At 45.3% G+C, this 20518-nt stretch overlaps 1 protein-coding gene across 1 annotated transcript in view; it reads left to right on the top strand.

The window, feature by feature from the left end:
- Window positions 1-12626: 12626 nt before the first annotated feature.
- PIKFYVE (phosphoinositide kinase, FYVE-type zinc finger containing) overlaps window positions 12627-20518 on the top strand; it is a 73804-nt gene continuing 65912 nt past the window's right edge. The window contains exons 1-2 of the mRNA XM_056861126.1: window positions 12627-12757; window positions 19788-19903. Coding sequence (XP_056717104.1) covers window positions 19886-19903 — 18 coding nt within the window. The 5' untranslated portion in view covers window positions 12627-12757; window positions 19788-19885. The remainder of the gene's footprint in view (window positions 12758-19787; window positions 19904-20518) is intronic.

Here is a 20518-nt window from a genome sequence, read left to right as displayed (position 1 = left end):
GAAGGAGGCAGAGGGAGAGACAGTCGAGGCGGACGCCGGCAGTCTGGATGGGCGGGTGCATAAGGTCATAAGGAAAGCCACGCCGGGCCAGACCCAGGCCTGTCAAGTCCAGCAGTCTGCACACACAGTGGCCGACCAGGTGCCTCTAGGAAGCCCCCAAATAAGACGACTGCAGCAGCACCATCCTGCCTGTGTTCCACAGCGCTTAGTATAATAGCATGTTCCTCTGATCCTGGAGAGAATAGGTATGCATCATGACTAGTATCCATAAGACCATAAGAAAAGCCCTGCTGGATCAGACCGAGGTCCATCAAAGTCCACACAAGTGGCCAACCAGGTGCCTCTAGGAAGCCCGCAAACAAGACGACTGCAGCAGCACCATCCTGCCTGTGTTCCACAGCACCTAAGATATTAGGCATATACCTCTGATCTTGGAGAGAATAGGTATGCATCATGGCTAGTATCCATAAGAAAGCCCTGCTGGATCAGACTGAGGTCCATCAAAGTCCACACAAGTGCCCAACCAGGTGCCTCTAGGAAGCCCACAAACAAGACGACTGCAGCACCATCATCCTGCCTGTGTTCCAAAGGACCTCATATAACAGGCACACTCCTCGAATCGTGGAGAGAATAGGTATGCATCATGACTAGTATCCGTAAGAACATAAGAAAAGCCCTGCTGGATCAGACTGAGGTCCATCCAGTCCACACAAATGGCCAACCAAGTGTCTCTAGGAAGCCCACGAACAAGACGACTGCAGCACTATCCTGCATACGTTCCACAGCACCTAATATAATAGGCATACTCCTCTGTTACTGGAGAGAATAGGTATGCATCATGACTAGTATCCATTTTTACTAGTAGCCATTGATAGCCCCGTCCTCCATAAGAACATATGAAAAGCCATGTTGGATCAGGTTGCAAAACTGATCCTTGGGAGAGCTAAGTTGAAGCCCCCAAGTGGCCACTGAACTCACTGGGTGACCATGGCCCAGCCACTAGGTCACCTACAACGACAGGGCGGGAGGGGAAACCCATGAAACTTGGTAGGTGATTTGGGAGCTAGCCATTCACAGCCTAGCCTACCTCACAAGGTTGTAGTGAGGATAATTGAGAGAATGACATGAACTGCCCTGAGCTCCTTGGAGGAATGGGAAAAAACCCTGCCAAAATCTGAAAATAGTAACTTTGAGGTCATATCTTCTGTCATATCTTAAGAGGGGAGTGGACATGTTCATGGAGGAGAGGGCTACTAGTAAAAATGGATGCTAGTCATGATGCATACCTATTCTCTCCAGTATTAGAGGAGCATGCCTATTATATGAGGTGCTTTGGAACGCAGGCAGGATGGTGCTGCTGCAGCCGTCTTATTTGTGGGCTTCCTAGAGGCATCTGGTTGGCCACTGTGTGAACAGACTGCTGGACTTGATGGACCTTGGTCTGATCCAGCATGGCCTTTCTTATGGTCTTATGTCATTTGTGACGGACTAGATGTCCCTTTAATATCTGTTTGATATGCAGCAAATACCAGGTGACATTATTTATCTTCATTTCCTAAAATGGATAATCTGAGGGTTCTTTTAGCAGGGGTGGATTTTAATATTACATTGGCAGTCGCCAAATTTCTTTCCTAGTCAATTAAGATTTAAAAAAAAATAATACAAATTTCCTTATGGTTATTTAGATAGTTCCTTTTTTTCCTTTTTATTTTGGTCTTAGTGTGACATTGCTCAGGGCTGAATTGGCCATATGACCAGTATCATAAAAGTAAGCATTCAGGAGTTATTCATTCAGGAGTTACAGCACTTGTATTCCCAGTGATGTATTAAGAGTTTGAAAACGTTATAAAAAATACTGTTCGCACTTTGTTTGGCCCCTTTAGCTGTGAAGACGTCTTCCAACCATTTATAAGCCATGGTATCCAAAAACCCTTTTAAAGCGATGGGGGTTACCACACTTTGTTTTCCCAGCGATGGGGGTTACCGCACTTTGTATTCCCAGCGATGTATTAAGAGTTTGAAAATGTTATAAAAAACATCGCTTTAAAAATTTTTTTGGATACTACGGCTTATAAATGGTTGGAAAACGTCTTCACAGCTAAAGGGGCCAAACAAAGTGCGAAAAGTATTTTTTATTACTTTTTCAAACGCTTGATACATTGGTGGGAATACATAGAAAGTGCGAACAGTATTTTTAAAAACGTTTTCAAACTCTTAATACATCGCTGGGAATACAAAGTGCGGTAACCCGATGTTTTTTTTACATTTTCAAACTCTTAATACATTGCTGGGAATACACAGAAAGTGCGAACAGTATTTTTTAAAACGTTTTCAAACTCTTTTAACACATCGCTGGGAATACAAGTGCAGTAACCCGATGTTTTTTTACAACATTTTCAAACTCTTAACACATCGCTGGGAATACAAAGTGCGGTAACCCAATGTTTTTTACATTTTCAAACTCTTAATACATCGCTGGGAATACACAGAAAGTGCGAACAGTATTTTTTAAAACGTTTTCAAACTCTTTTAACACATCGCTGGGAATACAAGTGCAGTAACCCGATGTTTTTTTACAACATTTTCAAACTCTTAATACATCGCTGGGAATACAAAGTGCGGTAACCCAATGTTTTTTACATTTTCAAACTCTTAATGCATCGCTGGGAAGACACAGAAAGTGCGAACAGTATTTTTTAAAACGTTTTCAAACTCTTAACACATCGCTGGGAATGCAAAGTGCGGTAACCCCAGAAAGCTTCCACTGCCCATTGCTGCATTTCAAACCTCCGTTGCAACTACAGGGCGCTTCCCCGCCCTCCAAGACACCTTGACCTTCCACATGGAACGGGTGGACGTCGGCGGCGTTCGATTGCTCACGCCTACCTGTGTAGCCGAGCCTACGCCTTCAGCCCGGACTGTTTTTCCGGGTTGCTGTCGCTCTGCCTCTCCGGCGTCGATTGCGCGGCCTGTGGAAGACCGGCAGCGGCGAGCTCTGCAGCCGCGGTGGCTCCTTCCGCCCGCTGCCCGCCCGGGAGCGGAAACAGGAAGTGGGCGCAAAGGAGGAAGAGCTTGCAAGCGGTGCGAGGCGCTGGGCACCGTCCGCCTCCCCGGTTGCTGTTGCCTGGAGGAGGGGTGGGGGGTGGGACTCGGTCCGCTAAGGAGCAGAGGCTGGAAAGCATTCCTGGGAGCGGGACCCGGGGAAGGAGGAGGAGGAGGAGGAGGGACGGTAAGATGAAGATGCAAAGCGCCACGGTTGTTGTTGTTGTTATTTCCATCTTGGGACTGCTAGGAAATGGATGAGGCTGGGAAGGGCTTCGATTCGCAACTCTCCCGTTGCAATTCCGGGTGCACGCTTAATTTGGGAGCGCGTCCTGCTGGCGAGGGGCTGTGCCTCAGTTTGTAGAGCATCTGCTTGGCATGCAGAAAAGCCCAGGATCAATCCCCCCCGCCCCCCGCCATCTCCAGTTAAAGGGACCAGGCAAGCAGGTGATGTGAAAGACCTCAGCCTGAAACCCTGGAGAGCCGCTGCCGGTCTAAGTAGACAATACTGACTTTGATGGACCAAGGGTCGGATTCAGTATAAGGCAGCTTCATGTTAAAAATATTGTCGAAGGCTTTCACGGTCAGAGTTCATTGGTTCTTGTAGGTTATCCAGGCTGTGTAACCGTGGTCTTGGTATTTTCTTTCCTGACGTTTTGCCAGCAGCTGTGGCAGGCATCTTCAGAGGAGTAACACTGAAGGACAGTGTCTCTCATGTGTTCACCTGGAGGATTAACTTATTACAGCTTTGGGGGCTGTAAAGGCACCAAGTTAATTAAGGATCATTGGTTCTTGTAGGTTATCCAGGCTGTGTAACCGTGGGCTTGGTATTTTCCTTCTTGACGTTTCGCCAGCAGCTGTGGCAGGCATCTGGCGAAACGTCAGGAAAGAAAATACCAAGACCACGGCTACACAGCCCGGATAACCTACAAGAACCAATGAACTCTGACCGTGAAAGCCTTCGACAATATTTTAATTAAGGATCATTTGCTGCGACGTTTTCTAAAATGAACAATGTGCCTTGCCTTTCTTTCTCCCTACCCTCTTTCAGTCTATCAGCAGTTAGCTTTTTGTACAGTAAAGTCTGGTGGATAGAGCGTTGGCTGGGAGATCCAGGGTGGATCAACATTCTAGTCTTCCCAGCTCTCTTCCATGTATCTTTTGTGTGCTTTGGGGGGAGGGCAAGTCATGTGCTTCTCTGTTTATCCCGTATGGGTGGTAGAAGCCATAATTTCCCTGAAAAGTTGTCTTGGTGCTCTTTATGGAATTCACTTGTGTATGTAATAACAGCATCTCTTTGGGGCACGCGTTGGTGGTCTTTCCTTGAATAGCTGAGAAGATAAAGTGGAATAGTTCTGAAGATGTGCCTGAGACCCATTTCATTTTTTTTACTCCCTTGCAATGTAACAATTCGCTTTTGAACGCTGCTTTCAGTTTATAGGTGGTTTGGCATGTAGCACAAAGAGCTACTGTTTAGGAAACACAAACCTGGCTTTGGATGTGTGTGTGTGGGGGGGGTCATGCAATGCTTTTCTAAACCGGGCCTATGACTGCACAGTCATTTTCTGTTGCGCTAACCAGGTGCCAGAGGTGATGAAGCTCCTGCAAAGAGGAAGTTTTGGCAAGTGCATCATCTCTCACTCATGTAGGACAGGTGAGGGCAAACCAACTCTGAACGTCTTGAAAATGCCTTGAAAACCCTGCAGGGTCGCCATAGAATCATAGAGTTGGAAGGCACCACCAGGGTCATCTAGTCCAACCCCCTGCACAATGCAGGAAATTCACATCTACCTCCCCCCCACACACACCCAGTGACCTCTACTCCATGCCCACAAGATGGCCAAGTTGCCGTCCCTCTCATGATCTGCCTAAGGTCATAGAATCAGCATTGCTGACAGATGGCCATCTGTGTGTGTAAAGTGCCGTCAAGTCGCAGCCGACTTACGGCAACCCCTTTTTGAGGTTTTCATGGCAACAAACTAACAGAGGTGGTTTGCCAGTGCCGTCCTCTGCACAGCAACCCTGGTATTCCTTGGTGGTCTCCCATCCAAATACTAACCAGGGCTGACCCTGCTTAGCTTTTGCTATCTGAAGCGATCAGGCTAGCCTGGGCCATCCAGGTCAGGGCGATGGCCATCTAGCCTCTGCTTAAAAACCTCCAGGGAAGGAGAGCTCACCACCTCCCAAGGAAGCCTGTTCCACTGAGGAACCACTCTAACTGTTAGAAAATTCTTCCTAATGTCTAGACGGAAAAGTCAGCAGTGATTAGATGGCAAAAACAAAACTCTGACAGTAATTCATTCTTAGTTGGGGAGTTGCTACTGAGAGAGGATAACTTTCTCATGATCATCCAGTTGGCTAAATCTGGAAGAGGACTTGAGCTGTAACTCCACAACTTGTTATTCTGTGACTTGTGATGATAGACACGTGTGAGGCTGCTCTACTTGAAAACACGGGATCAGCAATACAACAATTGCATTGCTACCGCTGAAAGTTTTGCATTTGTTTCAAAACAGTAGATTAGAACATCTTCAATGGTAACTGGTCTAGCATCAATACTGATGTTGCAGGGAGGCATGTGGCAAGAATGTTTATTTTCTCTTTGTTCAAATGGCTTTCTGAGGTACCTGATCAGTGGCCTGCTACAGGAGGAGATGCTAACTTGTGACAAACCTCCTACATCCCTTGTTTCAAACTTTTGTTTTAAAAGAGGGCTTTTATGGATACTTGCCAGAAATTGATCTGAAAGCATCCGTGGTTTGATGTATAGTTGGATTGAGTTGCTGTTTTTAAGGTAGTTGCAAGCTGGGGTTGCGATATGAGGCGATCCTCTCTCCTTCCCTGGAAAACTTGCCTAAGTGTTCTTGTTAGCGTATGTGTAGGTATGTACGAGCATCCTGTTGAGATATTGTCTTACTTTTGGAGACTGGGCCAGCCAGGCTCTGCGCTGTTTCAGGGGATACCCAAAGAGAGAGCAGTTGCTTGAGATAAATGGTGGCGTTTATTAAAAGATGGTAGATGCAAGGTGATACATCAAGACAGAGCAAAGATAGGCTTACAGCTTCCCTTTAGCATATGAGGGGACTTGTTTCCATGGTATCTCGAGGCAAAAATGTAATATAGTTATAGGGCAGAGAACAAAATATCTGGGCTAACTCTGTTCCTAGCAATTCCAATTCAATCTTCTCCTTTCTTGTACAGAATGGCCAGGGAGATTAAAGATTCACTCACAGGATCCTTACACTGGTTTTTCCTTTTCAGATCAGATTTATGTCCATTGAATCATTCCTCCAATGTGAGCCTGTCTGCCTTTCATAGATTGCTGATGGGCAATTCCTGCAAGGTATTGTGGACACCATATGGATAGAATTGCATGGGCAGGCACCTTGAATGTAGTGGATGGTGGCATTTGGTCCTGTCCCAGTGGTTGCTGATGTTAACTCATAGGTGCAGTTCACACTTCATGTCACCTGCATCTTGTGCTTTGATATGGTTTTGCCATGATGTTCTTACTGCTTGTAAGTGGCTCTTTAAGGTAGGATGCGTATGACCGTATAATATATATCAAGTTTGTATCTTAACTGGTTAATCAATTAAATACCAAGGGACCCTAAGTGACTGACAGTCTTAATCTTTACTAAATCTATTGTAGTGGCATTAATAGCGTGGAGGAATGAGCATGGATTTATGATCACGTGCTTTAAAAACTGATTATTCTGAAATTCCTTCCCCGCTCCTGATTCTTTACTTTTGCCCATCAGTGCAGATTTTTGTATGTACACTTGCACTTAATATAACCAGAATTGAAAGGGGCCTGGGTTCCTGAGTTATAACTTGCTGAAGAGGGAAGGGCTGTCGCTCAGTGGTAGAGCATCTGCTTGGTGTGCAGAAGGTCCCAGGTTCAATCCCCGGCATCTCCAGTCAAAGGGACTAGGCAAGTAGGTGATGTGAAAGACCTCTGCCTGAGACCCTGGAGAGCCACTGCCGGTCTGAGTAGACAATACTAACTTTGATGGACCGAGTGTCTGATTCAGTATAAGGCAGTTTCATGTGTTCAAGATTCCTAATCTGCTCTGCTATTAAAGGAACAGAAACTCTATTCTTTGTTTCTAATCTCCCAAGTGTTTCTCTTATATCTGTACTCAAGGTTGGAATAAATCTACCCATTTGCTACTGCGTACTTAATGATGTATGGAAAAGGATTTGACATGTAACAGATGTCTGATCTCCATTGGGTTTAACCTGTCTTCATTTTATACAAGGCCAAGCCTCAGCTAATGTTTAGCCGGAAACTGGTTTGATTTAATTTGAACCTATTGGTTCTGGTCCGACCTTCTGGGGCAACAGAAAACAACTCTGCACCATCCTGTTTTTGACAGCCCTTTGAATACTTAATAGCGTGGAGAATAAATGTTGAAATCTTTGTTATCATTGAGTTGAGTTACTGTGCCGGATATGTCCATTTGATGGTAGTGGTTTGGATCCTAAAATACCTACAGAGTGAAGTCTGCACAGTGGATCTTTTCTATCTCCTAGCTCCTGCAGCAGCTCATGATACCCCCACACCGCCCATATTCTGTTCTTGGGGTTCAAGGGGCCCTTGGGAACAGCATGTGGGGCAGAGGGGAGGGGGAAATCACTACCTGCTCGTCTGCTCATGAAACAGCACTCTAGGATCCAACTCAGTAACTTCGAAGCTTCACTGACAATGATCCGCTCGGTTGGAAACATTTTTTCCTTCCTGCTTTCTGATTTAGTCACAGTTAGTAATGCTGTTTTTGTGTTGCTGACTGTCAAGATGTGGTGCTGTTTTTGTGTCGCTGAAAATCAAGATCTTCATCTTTAACCCAGTCTTGTGAATAGCTTCTAGTGGTCTTCACAGAATGCATAGTTAAATGCCCCAGGATGTGGTGATGGCCGCCATCTTGGGGAGTGGACATGTTCATGGAGAGATAGGGCTATCCGTGGCTACTAGTCAAAATGGCTACTAGTCATGATGTGTACCTGTTATCTCCAGTATCAGAGGAGCATGTCTATTATATTAGGTTGGCCACTGTGTGTACAGACTACTGGACTTGATGGGCCTTGGTCTGATCCAGCATGGCTTTTCTTTGTTCTTATTGTCTACTTGCCTATGGTGGTAATAATAATAAAAAATTGTTTCAGGCAGTAAACATCTTGTAAGTTTGAAGAAGTGGCTCTTTTCAGGCTGTTGATAAGGCTATGAATGATTTATATGAGTATAGGTAGGAAGATGGGCTACTACCATGGGCTAATTAGCTATTTGTCTTAAGCTTAGCATGACCATATTGCATCCTGGGATGGTTTCCCCCGAAAAGAAATGGGGTGACACCCTTCTCACTTTGAATCCTGCCTTTAGGGTTTGTCATCGTCCTACTTCACTATCACCCCCCTACAAAATGTTTAGGGAAAATGAAACACTGAATGTGGCTGTGCAGTATGTTAAAAATGTTGCTTTGGCATCAGCTGCCATGACAGCTCAAGGATCTTCACTGTGTGACTGAAGGTAAGCTGTGGCAGAAGCCATTTTGTGGCTGGTTCTGCCTCCTGTGGCAGCCATTTTGTGGCTGTGCCCCCCATGCTGTGTCAGAATTCCAAAGTTGCCTTCAGGCTGAAAAGGGTTGGGGACCCCTGAAGTAGATGTTGTACAAATACCGTAACACTGAAACCTGCCTCCAAGGAGTCTACAATTTCAATTTTGACCCAAGGTACCTTTGTACCAATGAGTTGGATCCTGTCAGCTTTTTCACTGTCTCACCCATTTCCTCCCTTTATTACAGTCCTTGTTCTGCATAACCTTTGTCCATGCAGGGTCCATGGTCCCCAGCAAAGCCTTTTTTGGTGGTCAGAGAGAACACCCTCCTCCCTTTATCCTTTCATTCATTCATAAACCTTTAATGGCATATAAATTGTTACAATTTATACGAACAATGGTCATAAATCTTAAAACCGATAAGATAAAATCATAGCCAGTAACATCAGATATCAGAGGTTGTACGTTTTTGGACATTTAACACTTCTACTAAAAAATTGGCGACATCCACAGTAACCTCTGGAGCTGAATCATTCATTAGAAATTGACATTTAACTTTATTAGACAGATAAAACTTGGGATGTAACCAGTTTTTTAACCATTTTCTACGAGGTGTTTCATATAGAGGGCAATCACATAGAATATGTTCGATTCCTCCCTTTATCACCAGTGGAAAAGCTGGTTGGATCCAACCCAATTACTCATAATGGAGATGCTTTCGGTACTGACCCATGTAACTTGTACAAAGGGGAAATGGCCACAGAAGGATTCAGTGTTGGGGTGGTAAAATTCCATGCACACGTCTTTTAATGGTGTCAAACTGCTTGCCCCTCTTCAGAGCGATGCTATATAATATTATGCCCGTATCTGCTACCTGATAATGATAGTGATAAAACATGGTTTGGATCCATGTTGCAAACATCTCATATTAGCACAAAGAAGATCCTAAATTGGACATCTTTTCCTTCGGTATCTCATCAGATTGGCCCAGAAGAGTTTCTGAGATCTGGATGTTGTCTTGTGCGGTCCTTGGGACGAGCGAACAAGGCGTCGTGAGAGTATCTCCAGTCTCCCGGGGGTCCATGAGATGGCCACAGATGACAAGCCCTCTCAGACACCGGATTCGACAAGCGAGGCGCCCTCCTCCCCTGGCGGTAGTCCTTCCCACCTTACGCACTTCAAGCCTTTGACTCCTGACCAAGATGAGCCGGCTTTTAAATCCGCTTACAGTTCTTTCGTGAATCTCTTCCGTTTCTCTAAAGGTAAGCTCTAAACTTGGTTTTGCTTTCAGTTTTTGTGTGTGCTGGGGGGAGGCGGAACTGCAGTGTGGCTCGCAGCTTTTGAGGGTCTGTGAATATTCCATAGTTCATTGGATTGTTATTTTTTTATTTATTTACAAAATTTATGTAGCTAGCGTGGTGTAGTGGTTAAGAGCGTGGTTAATCACTCTATTCTGGTGATTCCCCGCTCCTCCACATGAGTGGTGGGCTCTAATCTGGTTGGTTTCCCCACTCCCCCACATGAGCGGCAGACTTCAGTCTGGTGAACCAGATTTGTTTCTCCACTCCTCCGCACGAAGCCTGCTGGGTGACCTTGGGCTAGTCATGGTTCTCTCCAAACTCTCTCAGCCCCACCTACCTCCCAAGGAGTCTGTTGTGGGGAGAGAAAGGGAAGGGGATTGTCGGTCGGGTTGCGACTCCTTCAAAAAGGTAGCAAAAGTTGGCATATAAAAACCAACTCTTCTTCTTTCTGCCCCCACAAAGAATTGTAGAAGAGGTTGTGTTTCCTTAGCAGCTTTACAAGTTCATGTGCTCTCAGCCTAACCTACCTCACAGGTTTGTTGCAAGGATAACATGGAAAAGAAGGATGTAAACAGCTTTGGGGTCCCCAATGTAGAGAAAGTTGGGGTATAAATTAAGTAAATAAATGCTGTGGGGATCTCGTTCTAGCAAAGAACAAGAACAGCTCTTCCATAAGGAGACTTCCTAAGGAAATGTTTGACGAACTGGGAGGGGCCATGGCTCAGTGGTAGAGCATCTGCTTGACATGCAGAGGGTCCCAGGTTAAATCCCTGGCATCTCCAGTTAAAGGCACTAGGCAAGTCGGTGATGTGAAAGACCTCAGCCTGAGACCCTGGAGAGCCACTGCCAGTCAGAGTAGACAATGCTGACTTTGATGAACTGAGGGCCTGGTTCAGTATAAGGCAGCTTCATGTGTTCATGAGAGCTCATTGCAAGATGGAGGTTACTGGAGAAAATGGCATTTAAGTAGTTGCGTGTGTACAGTCCATGTAATAGTTAACATGGCTAGTGAAATCTTCTGAAAACATTAGCCAGACTGTTGCAGGCGGCATCTCCATTCATTTGTGCTGTTGAAGCTATTGTGTCTTGGGTTCAAAGACTGAAAAGTTCTGTTCTAACAAGTGTTACACAACCAGTCCACCCCTATTTACACAGTTGATCTGTGTGAATCAGATTCTCCTTTATATTGCTAATAAGTGGTCATGACCTAGAAAAGGGGGGGCTTGCAATCTATTATGTAGTCATTTTTAAAAGTCATTTTAAAATTCCAGTTGCTGACCTCTATGTCCAAAGTTTATATACAATCTACGTACAGAATAAACCTCCTTAGTTTTAAAATGTTTAAAGATTTCTGCTCCCCTGGGCTCATTCACATTGTAGTTTGAGAAGCTAGCAGTTATTTGGTGTCATTAGAGTAGTCCCATTTGTTTACATGGTCAGGATGTCCTCAAAGAGTTGAATAAGGGCAGTTGAGCCCAATGTTTTTTTGTTTAAAAATGCTAATAAAAATGTGTTTTTTTTTAAAGAAAAATTACAGCATACACACACCCATTCTTTTACAAATTGGGCTTCTTCCAGGGAAATCAATTAATATTTTTGAATAATACCACAATTAGTCAATGCCTAACATATATGCTTAACAATGCTAATTAGTACATCCTCTAATTGTTTCCAATTCTTAATTCCAAGGCTTTAATTACTAACATTATAAACATATCTAATACTTCTATTTTACTCTTACTTCGTCTCTTATTTAAACTCTATATATTCTCTGCACATTTATTGCCTATTCTCTTAAATCTTCATTTAGTTTTTAACCCTATGGACCTCTTATCCTATACTTTCCAGTTAGCATACTCAAAATAACATTCCCATTTCTTTTGAAATTCTTCCATCTTTTTTCCTTTCAGCATGCTGGTTAATTTGGCCATCACCGCATATGCTGTCATTTTCTGTTGCCAGAGCCCAATGTTTGCGTGCTTGCTATGAACGGTACACTTTTGCTTGCCTGGTACTGTGGTACTATTTACAATCTCTCCACCTGAAGGCAAGCGCCCAGGTGAAGAAAGAGGTCTTTCTTCCTTTACTTCTTCCTTTCTTAAATCTGCATCTTGACTGCGTGAACAAATCCATGCCTAAACGAATCCTCGGAGAGGAGTGGAAACCATTCAGCTGGGTTTCAGTTTGTTCACATTTGTAAACTTTGATTGTACAAGACTTGTAGGGGGGAAATGGAAATTTATCCAATCCCTTATGTGGGGCAATATCCCAGCACTCACTCGGTGCAGGATATTCCACCCGTTTCAAGCAGCAGAGTTCAAAACAGCCAAAAACTATGTGTGCGGAGGAAAATGAACAGCACACGTTTTAAAATGAAAGAGAACTGTTTTTAATAACTGTTTATAAAGTCCTTTAAAATAATCAACTTTTTTCTTGAGAGGTTCCTATAACATTTACCTCATCTTAGCTGAAACATTGTGACATCTTTAGAGAGAGTGTGAGGCAGAGAGCTAACACAGAGTGATACTGAGAGTGAATGACAGTTGGCAGCGTCAATTGGTTACAAGTAACTGTCACCAGAAGGGAGGGGCTGATTCTAGAGGAGCACAGAACCCACTGTCAATCAATTTAGGCTCCAGCGTTTAATCCATCAAGACTAACCTCTGCTCTGTTTTTCTAGACGATGGCCGGCTTGCTCCCTCTGCGGATAGAGCGGAAACTGGGCACGGTGACCAGCCGCCTCTGAATGCAAACTGGCCGAGTCCGCAACACTCCTTGAGAGCGCAGTCCCTAAGATCACCGGTGCCTTACAAAAAACAGATTGCTGGGGAGCTGCAGAGAAGGTCTTCAGCGTCATTAGGTAAGACACCTGCACGTTAAAAGTAGTAGCATCTGTGGCTTACCTGTCATGGGTTCAAAAACATTTCCAAACAATGTTCAGCTCAAGAGATGGCTTTAAAGCAGGGGTGAGGAACCTTTTTCCTGCCAAGGGCCATTTGCTCATTTATGACATCATTCGGGGGCCATAACCAGGTGTAGATCTCGCGGGGGGGGGAGAGGCTAGGGTTGCCAGGTCTCCAGCCACCACCTGGAGGTTGGCAACCACAGGGGAGACCATGCAGAGAAGGCCTGGAGGGCACGCCCGCTCCCAGGCGGGAGGGCAGCCAGCGGTGGGCCCCAAGCAAATGAGGCGCCGGGGGGGCGCAACCCGCAGCCGATCCTCAGGGAAGGAAGGGAGGAAGGAAGGAAAACAGAGAAATGGAGGGGGAGAAAAGGACGGAAGGAGACAGACAAAGAAAGAGACAAGGAAGAGAGGGGGAGAAAGGAGAGAGAGTGACAGAAAAAGAGGAAGAGAGAAAAGCCTCCCCCCCCCCCACACACACACATGCCGGCCCCACGCAACCGGGCCCCAGGCTCCCCGCCTCCCCCAACACACACCACCTTGGGGAGGGCCGCACTGTGCTGTGCCGCCGCGGCTGGGCCCTGGAGCTCCCAAGGGCCACTGAAAATGTCGGCCCCCGGCCCGGACGTTCCCCATCCCTGCTTTAAGGAGATCTTTGCTTTAAAAAACAACAACACAAGTAAACGCTTAGGGCAGTTTAGCTTAGAAAGAAGGCGGTTAAGGGGAGACATATTAGAGGTCTATAAAATTATGCATGGTATGGAGAGAGTGGACAGGGAGAAGCTTTTCTCCCTCTCTCATAATACTAGAACGCGGGGTCATCTGCTGAAGCTGGAGGGTGAGAGATTCAAAATCGATAAAAGGAAGTATTTCTTCACACAATGCATAGTTAAATTGTGGGAATCCCTGCCCCAGGATGTGGGGATTGTGTGTGAGTGACAAATTGCCACCAGGGGGCACTCCTGTTGCTTTGGTTTCCATTCCCTGACTTGTGAACTGGTGAGCCCAAGAATGAATGAATACCTGTCAGTCTTTCCCTGGTCACCTCTGGTTTTGGCCCTACGTGTCAAAATTGTGAGAACATTAAACGGGGGGAAACCATGAACTTCTCCTGCCTCTGTGCAGTTCAGAGCTACTTCTCAGAGCCTGCTTAGTTCTCCTACACTTCCCTGGGCTTGAAGCACCAGTCTTGAAAGGCCCTGGAGGGTCGACCACCCTGCCAGTTCTTCTCTTTGGTTTCATCTAGTCTGTCTCCTAACCAGAACCCTGGAAGCTCCAGAAGACTCACAAATGTATGCATGTGGAACCGTTGTGCTGTTGCCAGTGCAAATGCAAACTTTACAAGCTGTGCCAGTTTGCCACCTTGAAAGCGCGATGTCTTTTTGGGCATCGGCCGCAATGGATGGAATGCAGGGAAAGAAAATAATAAAGGAGGTGGGCAGAAGCTGGGACTGGCAGGGTTTTGCTGAGAAAGGGGTGGCCGATGGAATGCATGAATAATAGGACAGAGTTTGGTGGGGTTCAGGTGTGAGATCTGAGTGTGTTACCGTACCAAGAGCAGTCAGTGAAAGAAGTATCTGAAAATGCCTCCCTGGTACCTTAACTCAGGTTGGCGGGTTTTTTGCCATGGAATAAACCCCTTTGGTTGCAGTTGTGGTGTTCTCAAGAAGTTGAGCAATTTGTTGCCTCAAAAATATGTGTCTAAACATGGTGTACCACTTTGCACAGCAGGTGGGGCCGATGTGGGTCCCTGCAAAAGAATCCTTACATATGTCAAAACCTCCTTTCTAACACGGTAGTTCTGCAAATGCGCCTTCACTGATGAATTTGCTTAGCATGGGAAGCGATGTGGCACAGTGAGAAATAGGCTGTCAAGAACTGGCTAGTGGTGGGAAAGGAATCTCTTAATTGCTGCTTGGCTTGTAATCGCAGCGTTTGTGTACCTGCCTGCTGAGTGGTGCTCTACTTGCCTGTGTGTGTGTGTGTAAAGTGCCATCAAGTCGCAGCTGACCTATCTTGATTTTTTTAGCACATTTTCATATGGTTCTCAACGGTTGGGCCTCCGCGCTGTTAGCTTTGGGCACTGCGTGTGTTCCTTTTTGCAGGGAGTGAGGAATTGCATAACCGTGACAACATGGTGAGCTGGTCTTTGCTCTCCAGCCCCTCCACACTGGACACTTGAGCGCTGCGCCAAATTGCAGCTTAGCATTTTTAAATATTAACAAAAATTAGTATCTGAGTATGAGCCAGGAAGGTGGGAATGAGAAGCAGTGCTGCTATACTGGTTTGTGGAAGGATCTTTTGTACCTTGTGGAAGACCGAGCGCCTTGCAAAAGCTGGATTTTCTATCCTTCCCCATCCCCCCCCAAATGCTTTATCAGCTATGTGCAAGAATGCACAGTACTTACCAAACTTCTTTAAGAAAAACTGCACAAATGACCATAATTTAATTAAAAGAGGCAATCAGATTTTACAGCTGTATCTATTTAGTCTTAACTCTTACATGGGGAATCAAATTAGAAAAGTACCTCCCTCCATCGTGTGATATGCAGTTGTTGCTCTTTCTAAAAAGAGCTCTCTAATCCAATCAACAGGCTTAAAGATTCATTTACACTGAAGCTTTGTGTGCTTTTGGAGGCGACGCAGACAAGACAGGGTCCCGAGGAGAGTAGCAAAGGATTTGGGACACGTAAAGCATAAAAGGAAAAGCTGGAAATGCTGAGGAGGACAGTCCGAGTGGTTTAATGGTTAGGCTGCTGGACTAAGCTTATTGGATGGACCTTGGGCCAGTTGCTGTCTCTTGGCCTAATCTGTTTCATGCCTATCTCGCAGGGGTGTTGTGAAGAGACAGTGAGAGAGAACCTCCCTAAACTCCTTGAGGGAGAGCCAGGTAAAGACAAACAGTTTGAGTATCCCATAGCTGGACAGCTTGGGGCCAGGAGTAGTCCGCAGTTCGGACCGTTCCTGATTTTGGATCTGAAGTTCGGCTGTGGTGGTGGGGATGCGCCCGGCCTTCAGTTTAGCGTGCCTCCCTGCTGCCGAAGTTCGATCTGATTCGCAGTTACGCCGCCCGGCCTCTCCAGACTTCAGAAAGGACGGATGGCGTGACTGGGAGTTAGATCTGTGTGGCCCGGCCTCTCGGATGTGGGATACTCAACCTGTAGTAGATTGTGAACAACTTGGAGTAATTTGTTTAAAGTCATCTTAAACTGCAAGCATACTGTGTGGAATAAAAATCCGTTGAGGTATCCCCAACAGACGACACAGAAGTGTGGCATAGCAGTTCTTTCATAAATGCCTCTGAAAACTTTGCATTCAGTGTTTTCCCGAAAACATGAAGTTGGCAGGTAAGGCATGACAAAAAATGCTGATTTTTAGTATGCCGTAGAACAGGGGTCCCCAGCATGGTTGCCTATGGGCAGCACGGAGGCCACCGACACCTTTCCTGGCATCCGCCAAGTGTTTTTAGGAAGTGGGTGGGGCCAGGTAGGGCTTTTGCCCAGCAAGGCTTCTGATTGGCCATTGAAGATTTGATTGTCTGTGCAGATCTTTTGAAGTGTTGCTTTGGCAGCAGCTGCCGCCACAGCACAAGGATCTGCACTGTGTTCCTGAAGTTAAGCTGTGGCAATCACATATAGACATATCTTTATTGGCATAATTGCAATGCTCTGTGGCAATCATGTTGTGGCTGGCTCCTCCTCCTGCGGCAGCCATTTTGTTGCTGCTCCCACTAGGTTTGCCAACCTCCAGGTGGTGGCTGGAGATCTCCCGCTGTTACAATTGATCTCCAGCTGATAGAGATCAGTTCCCCTGGAGAAAATGGCTGCTTTGGCAATTGGACTCTATGGCATTGAAGTCCCTCCCCAAACCCCGCCCTCTTCAGGCTCCGCCCCAAAAATCTCCAGGTATTTCCCAACCCGGAGCTGGCAACCCTAGCTCCCACCATGCTGTGTTAGAATTACAAATGTCCCTGCAGGTTCAGAAAGGAACCTGCTGTAGAAAGTCACAAAGCTTTTTAAAGGCAATTAACAGCGCTGTCCTAATGAAGTTATGCCCTTCTAAGCCCATTGGCTTCAGCGCACTGCAGAAGATGCAGCTTTGCTTAGGACTGCAATGTATGTAGCCAGGCATCTTTGCTAGTGGTGGTCTCCCAGTGAGCATGGGAAGGAATCTAAGCCCTGAAAATAGTTTCTCATCTGTCCAAAGCCCATCGACAGTTAACATGCCAGCATTCATTCTTTCATTTTTTTCTGGAGCCGCTCTCATTTTTGCTGACACCAGTGATGTAGAAAACAGTTCATACAAAGAAGCCATGTTTTGTTTCCTCTTATACAAGAGGGAGCAAAACAGAGCGCGCGTCCGATGGAGAGTGGCGCAGCTGGTAAGGAACTTTGAAGTGTAGAAAAGGCAGCCCTTTCCTTAAAAAAAAGAATTTTTTTCGAGGAGAGTGAGAACAGTGAAGCTGGGTAGCTGTTTTCCAGATTGTTATGACTGCTGTTGGTAGCCGAAGACATTTGAGTGAGTGATTCTTTGGCTTTTTCATATCTGCTGTGGTTAGCCAAAGCTGTTTTACAGGCTGGCTTTAAGCTTAATTTAGTATCTCCCCCCCCACAACATATTTGTTGTGTGTGTTTGTGAGATGGCCAGAGCATCAAATGGTACATTTGAAGCTCTATAACTTTAGCGGCTGAAGCAGACTTTTAGTGGAGCTGTGAAAATTACCCTACGGGGAATGGTTAATCTTCTTGCTTTAGATCAGATTGCTGCCTGGAGTCTTAGAAGAGAAGGGTAGGGTAGAAATGTTTTCAACAATAAATAAAAAAAGACAAACATTTGCCAAATGCTCTGCTCTCCCCACCACCCTTTTCAGGCTTCTTTTCACAGAACAATTTGCCTGTAGCCAAAATCTATTCAGGCCCTTCGCTGTCTTTCTGTTTGCGCTTTCAGCCGGGTTCACAGTTGCTGGGAGAACCTGGCCATTGTAGCTTTCTCTGCACTTTCTCCAACAGATAACATATGCCTCGGGCCCCGTGTCCCTGGCTTATTTGCAGTTTATCCTTCCCTTGTCAGGCCCAATGTATTTGGGAGTCTTGTTTTATAATGTAAACTGTTTTTTTAAATAATATTTTTATTTCATTTAAGCATAAACATAAACACATGCAGATATAACAAAATCTAATACATAACGTACACAAACAGCACAATACAAATACAAAATCTAAAATGTACTAAAACAGGTTTTAACTGAGTGGACATATAAAATTTTGTTTCCCTCTTGCTATCTTCCCTGTAAATACTGGCCTAACTTTATAACATTGAGTCTACTGCTTTTTAATCAATATTTCTCAAAGTATAGATACTAGGATGTGGACTGTTTTGTATTACCCCCATCCCGACAGCTCCTATCTGACAGCTGGAAACCCCTCCCCAGACCCCGAGTTGTCGTCCTTCATCTAAAGAGGGGCTTGGATCCATTGGGGTGTTTTGGCGGGGAGGGTATTTTGGGCTGCAGCAGGAAGGAGAGGCGAAAAAGTTGCGAGCTATCTGCAGAAAGCCTTCTATTTGTAGAAAGACTCCAGTGGATCCAAGCCAGTATATTTTCAGAAACCGATAACCCATAAATTGCGGCTGCGGAAGAGCTAGGGGCTTGGATTTGGTCGGCCCAGAGGTTCTCGGACCTGAATGTTGCTCAGTTAACTCCATATTGTTGAACTCCCCTTAATGTTGGTGAGGTCTACTTTACTTTCAAAAACTTGACGGTCTGTCATATGGAGGATGGTGCGAAGTTGTTTTCTGTTGCCCCAGAAGGTCGGACCGGAACCAACGGGTTGAAATTAAATCAAAAGAGTTTCCGGCTAAACATGAGGAAGGGCTTTCTGACAGTTAGAGCGGTTCCTCGGTGGAACAGGCTCCCTCGGGAGGTGGTGGGCTCTCCGTCTTTGGAGGTTTTTAAGCAGAGGCTAGATGGCCATCTGTCAGCAAGGCTTAATCTGTCAACTTAGGCAGTTCATGAGAGGGAGGCCAGGAAGGTTTGCTTCAGTGTTTGGCTCTCGTGGCCCTTTCTTACATACCCAGGGAAATGCCGATCGCCAATTTGGGGTCAGGAAGGAATTTTCCTCCAGGACAGATTGGCCAGGGATCCTGGAAGATTTTTTTGGCCGTCTTCTGGGCATGGAGTAGGGGTCACTGGGGGTGTAGGGAGGAGGTAGTTGGGAATTTCCTGCATTGTGCAGGGGGTTGGGCTAGATGACCCTGGTGGTCCCTTCCAACTCTGTGATTCTACTGACAGTGATAAGCACAGGCATCATATTGATAATCCCCATCCCTCTGAGAATTTAATAAGTTTCAATGAAATGGGCGGAAGTTGGTTTACTTGTGTGTGTATATATATATTCCATTCACATATCTGTATCAAATGCTTTGATCTTGGACGGTGGGGAGAGCTTTTTTCTGTGAGGTGATATTAATTGGACCTGGTGTACACTTTCAATTTACTGCACTCCAAATGTGTTGCGAAAAAATGCCTTTAGATAATTGGGGCTATATTCCTGAATTGATTTTTTTGTTATTACTTGTCTTGTTAAAGATAATGGCACTTAACGGAATCGTGGTTCATGACCAAACTTGAAGGCTGTATCTCTAAGTGTGCTTCCTTAGAAGCAAAATTCTCTTGAAATAGTCTGGCTGGGTTTTCAGTTCTGCAATTCTGTGCTATCAAGTCTCCCTTGTTCTGTGAAACACTTACTTTGCCAGGTGCCTCTTTCCAGAATAACTAGAAAGTACCCTTTCTTGACAAGGAGAGGCAGCTTGGCTCTGGAGTGGGCTTGCCGATTTAAACTATACTTTGAAAAGCCTTTTTTCAGTGTTTGCTTTGAACTTCAGAAAAGAGCTGTAAGTGGTGTGTATGTGTGTGTTCTGAAAAAAAAAACTTCCTTGTAAAAGGTAGCAAAGATCATTTATATGTCAAACAGCAACCTTTCCGTTTCAGACAGTCGAAGAAAAGAACCACCTCTCGGCGGTCATGATCCTCGGACAGCCGTTCAACTCAGAAGTCTCACTACAGTCTTGAAACGGCTCAAAGAAATCATGGAAGGAAAAAGCCAGGTATTGCACTGCCTAAATTTTAACGCGATCGGATGGCCCAGGGATTCTGTAGAAAGCAGTCTGAATGGAGAAACTGAAGAATATTGACGAATGAGTTCCTTAACTCCAGATTTTCAGACTTTCCAGTTTGGTAACCTTGTTCCTTTTCCTGAGTATTGTGTTTTCTGTTGCTGCCTTTATTTGAGTCAAATCGCCTAGTCATGATGACAACTCGCAGAATGGTAGGTCTGGAAAATTCTTATGACTGGGACATGGTGTTCCCATTCAAGGTTAAAAAACCCCAACTGTTTAAAATGTTTCTGTAGTGAATGGAGAGAGAAGCCATCTGTTTACATCACTAACATAATTTACAGGTCGAGTATTCCTTATCCGGACTGCTTGGGACCAGAAGTGGTCTGTATTTCGAATCTTTCTGTATTTTGAGATATTTTGGAATTTTTGCAAATACATAAGGAGATATCTTGGGGATGGGACCCAAGTCTAAACATGAAATTCATTTATGTTTTATATATACTTTATGCCCTGTGGCCCAGAGTGGTAAGCTGCGGTACTGCTGTCAAAAGCTCTGCCCACGACCTGAGTTTGATTCCGACAGAAGTCGGTTTCAGGTAGCTG

The sequence above is a fragment of the Euleptes europaea genome, chromosome 15 (genome assembly GCF_029931775.1).
Source record: "Euleptes europaea isolate rEulEur1 chromosome 15, rEulEur1.hap1, whole genome shotgun sequence".
Lineage (NCBI taxonomy): Eukaryota > Metazoa > Chordata > Lepidosauria > Squamata > Sphaerodactylidae > Euleptes > Euleptes europaea.
The sequence above is the reverse complement of the archived record's forward strand: the minus strand, read 5'-3'. Positions and strand labels throughout refer to the sequence as shown.